Raw genomic sequence first — 4,287 nt, forward strand, 5'->3', positions numbered from 1 at the left:
AAGAATTTTTTAATATATAAGGGTTAAAATGGTAAAAAATTTCAATTTTGGGGAGCAAGCACTTCTCTTTATAATAGTATAGATTATCATCATCAAAGTGTATTTGTTTAATTTCGATGCCGTTTTGCATCTACTCATTGTACTTTTCAATATTACTCAATATCGATGTTGTTTGTTGAGAGGAAAAATAAAGAAAGGAAAACGAATGAAAAAAAAAAAAAAATTACTCAACAGAAAATGAAAAATGAAAAATGAAAATGTTGGTGTTAGGTTTTGGTTGTGATAGCAACTGTTTCATTTTTAATTAAAAACAAAAAAAAACACAAAACAAACGGAACTGAAATCTAAAAAAAGCAGAAAGAAACTGTTTCATCCGTAAACTTCTTAATCGAAAATAAACCAAAAATTAAAAAGAGTTTTAGCGGGTAGAGACTTGAGACCATAACACTTTACAAGTCTGATATTTTGGACATTCGAAACTTGAAGTCCCATTTCTCTTGCTTGGTGTACTGTTCTCTCCCCCCGGAGCAAAACGCAGAGTTTCAATCCTTCAGAGCTTCCGCCGCAGATCATCGGTGAAAGGTGAGTGAGCTTCTTTCATCGTCTTCCTACATCTAAATCTCAGACACTAGCTCTACTTGACTTAATTTGTTTCTAATAGAAAACCCTAAATTCATTTCTATGATTTTTCCTCTCCTTTTCTGCGCTCGGGTTTTAGTAAAGTTCCGATTTTTACACTCTGGCGGTGGCATATTAATTGTTTGATTTAGACCAGAAAACCCCAGCTTCACTTTGACTAAATTGGGTCTCTTTCCTTTTGTTGTTTCTAATTTAATTTCTGATAAAGCTAGAGAGTACTACAGTGAAAAATCAAATCAATGGAGGACAGTACTAGTTCCCCCAATTCTACCTCCGATGACCTCAAGAAACATGTAATGAAGGTTTTCAAGGACTCCACCCATGACTGTGAGGACATTTTCTTGAAAAAACAGTTTGAGATGCTTTGTGACTATGACTCCCTTAACAATTATGCGATTTTGGTGTTCGATTCTATGGCGAATTCCGGCATGCCTGACGAAGCCAAAGAGCTCTTTAAGCCTCGCTCTGAGTTGGCCGTGCTGCCTGACGTGGCCGTCTTCACCATTGTCATTCGGTGCTATGCCTATGCCGGAAGGACCAAGGCTGCTCTCAAGGTGTACCACAGCATGTTAGCCAGTGCTGTCGCCCCTGCCTCGGTTACTTACTCTATACTCATCACGGCACTTGCAAAAGACTCATCTTCTGATGTCACTTTCGTTGGGTATGCCAAGAAGTACTTTTTTGGAAATGTTGGATAAGGGGATGAAGCCCCATTCTGCCTCCTACACGACTGTGTTCGACGCCATTGCCTGCCGGGAGTCAGTGGAGAAGGCCAGGGAGTTACAATTAATGTGGTTGAAGTAAGATGTTTCTTTTAGTCTGATAAGTTTTCTCTTAAGTTAATTGTTCTATTGATCAATTCAAATCAGTAAGAAATGTGCTCTGATTCTGCCTATAAGGTAATATTTATCATTTAATCATTTTCCTTTTCTCATTTGACCGTAAGGGAATTTATGTAAGTTTTGCACATTTCAGTTGAATGACATAGTAATTCTCATGTTATTAGATTATCAGTCAATAATAAATGCAGCATCTTCAATTCTTCTTAATAGTTTCAAGTTTTGACTATCAAATTAGTCTACAGGCAGATAAAGCTTTCCTTCATCCAGTTTAATACCACTTGCCTGGAGAGAAGCCTTATTTTAGAAGCAGTACCTAGTTTCTCTTATTTTGTTGCTAAAAGTCGTGAACTTGCACAAAGGTAATGCTTTACATTGATGATATTTAAGCTGGGGCTGTGATCAGACGTCTATAGGACTGTTAGTAAATCATTTTAATTCCTGATGGTAATGAGACCTGGGTTTGGATGTAGTGAGATGGCTTTGGTTGTTCCAATGTTAAACAACTTATTCTGCTGACTATACCATGTTTTCAGGAAAAAGCTTGGTGCGCGAAAGACAGCATCTAAGAAATGAAGTATAGTGTAAGACCCTTATAAGTGTCAAGTAGTTATGCAACATTAGCACCAAAAGCTCTCTCATTCTCTCTGTTTGTTTCTGTTATGGAGGAGAAAAAAAAAGACGAAGCTACTTAGGACTGAGTGATTTATCCTTGATTCTGCAGGATGGGCAAGATGACAATAGTAGTCAACTTTCTCATAGAAACATGGTGGTTACCTGCATATCTTCTGGGCAAAAGCAATTCTTTTATGTAGAGTCTCTAAAACTGGTATTCAATACAGTTTCAGAGAATTGCTAGTTGAATGCAACCCAAGAGGATAGTACATTCTCTCTGCTGCAGGGGCAAAGTATCAGGAGCAATGGCGTACATGTACAAAAAGGAAAAATGAGGGATTCATTATAGATCTACAGATTCAGATGGCTCGAAAATCCTATTTGTTAAATATTTGAGGAGCCTTCTTTAGCTCTTGAACTCTTGGCTTGATACATGTCTGGAAGAAAGGTAGATACATGGTCAGAGGCATTGGATAAAAATGATTAAGATCAGGATAGATATTTTAAAGTTGCAGAGAAATGGATACAGAGAAGATAAAGATGGCATGTTTCTGCAGAGGCGAGGATCAAGCATGATAGATAAAATATATTGTGGTTTTTCCTTAATTGGGGTGAATGACCTAGTTGATAAATCCCTGATAAAAATTGAAAGGAAAAGAACTAGCCATGCAGGATTCACTCCATGTCCACAACAGATGGGTTGGCATATTGCTTGTTGAGAGTCTCTTCAACTGCTGGGCAAATCCAACAGGTTGTCATCCTACTTTTTCGTAATGCAGGTGGTCATGGCTTGATGAGAATGCTCATGATGTTCTCTCACAAAATACAGTAAGAGATCAAGTCAATACTATGTACCACCTCTCTTTACCATATACATATAGACTATCTGAGGTCTAGTCAATACTATGTACCACCTCTCTTTACTATATACATTTAGACTATCTAGGGACCCAAACAAAATAGAAGCATAAAAAGATCTTGGAAACTGATAGGTATTAATTACTATTACATGAAAAAAATGTTAGTTATGGGAGCTGAACAAGGATCTTTGATATTATCCTTGCAATAGTTCTAGAACATCTGAACCTGCATACATTGCAAACTTATTGAAATTAATCTTCTGTTTTTGTTTTGTTATGGAATTTAATCTCTAATTCAGTTACAATTCTTAAGCCTCCTGTTATTACTATGCAATGTCTAGCATGCTTTAATTACACATTAAATTTGAACCTCATATCTTTCGATCTTTCGGTTTTGTACGGGGAACTTAGCTGAATAGAAGAAATGCACCTGAAAGCTGACTGGTTCTTGAATATGCGCAACCCGATATTGTTGTGAATTGTAATTTGAACTTTCTGGATGTGCACTGTGAATATCTCTCTAAAGATTAATGGGTTTTGGAATGGCTTGAATGTCTTCTAGAATCTCTGGTGAATTAGTTTTCAATCAGATCACCTGGTTGAATTGAAGACCCCTAAGTCCACTTTACATTACTATGGATGAAATCATGAAAGGGTAAGAATATTTTTAATTTACATACAATGATATATTTTCCTTGCATTGGATTGACTTGTCATGAACTTCACTAATATTTCAAACTGCTAACACTTGACCAAGACCCTGAATGCCAATAAAGACGTTCCATATGAGGTTGATACTTGAAGGCTGTGGAAAATTGTGATAGGTTCACCCAACAATTGGGGCTCTCCAACATATTGAATTTTGAAGGTTCTGAAAGGCTGGAGAGACTTGCCCATTCCATCATCAAGATTTTTTTTTTTTGAAAAGACCATCATCAAGATTTTTTTTGTTCTAGGATGTTGTATTAGGAATGGCTCTTTGTGTCCTAGGTGCTTGTTTAGTTTAAATCTTTGCACCGGTTGCAACTCTTCGAGCCATATCTGGTGTTGACCCCGTAAATTTTGCCAACTCAATTTCTCTCAATTAAGTTTATGAACTGGCTTCAGTTGGATCTCAAAGATAGATATTTCTGCACCAATCTAGGATGTGGCTTTATATGTATCTTCCTGTTGCTTTGTGAAACTAAATGTGGGGGGATGTAATCAGATCCTCCATTGGTACTTGTTTGGAGGCTGATGTATGGGATTTGTTCCACGGTCTTAGACTTGCCTCTGATCTTGGTTACAGAGCGGTAGACCGTAGAGTAGGGCTGCGCGCGGATTAGATTGGATCG

The 4,287-nt window shown here is 37.3% G+C and overlaps 1 protein-coding gene across 1 annotated transcript; it reads left to right on the forward strand.

The window, feature by feature from the left end:
* Positions 1–529: 529 nt before the first annotated feature.
* Positions 530–1,337, forward strand: LOC112181232 (pentatricopeptide repeat-containing protein At2g01740-like). The gene is made up of 2 exons (XM_024319668.2): positions 530–582; positions 848–1,337. Exon 2 carries the CDS (start codon positions 879–881, stop codon positions 1,335–1,337), a length of 459 nt encoding a protein of 152 aa, XP_024175436.1. The 5' UTR covers positions 530–582; positions 848–878.
* Positions 1,338–4,287: the final 2,950 nt, after the last annotated feature.

This window comes from Rosa chinensis, unplaced genomic scaffold, assembly GCF_002994745.2.
Source record: "Rosa chinensis cultivar Old Blush unplaced genomic scaffold, RchiOBHm-V2 RchiOBHmChr0c11, whole genome shotgun sequence".
Classification (NCBI taxonomy): domain Eukaryota; kingdom Viridiplantae; phylum Streptophyta; class Magnoliopsida; order Rosales; family Rosaceae; genus Rosa; species Rosa chinensis.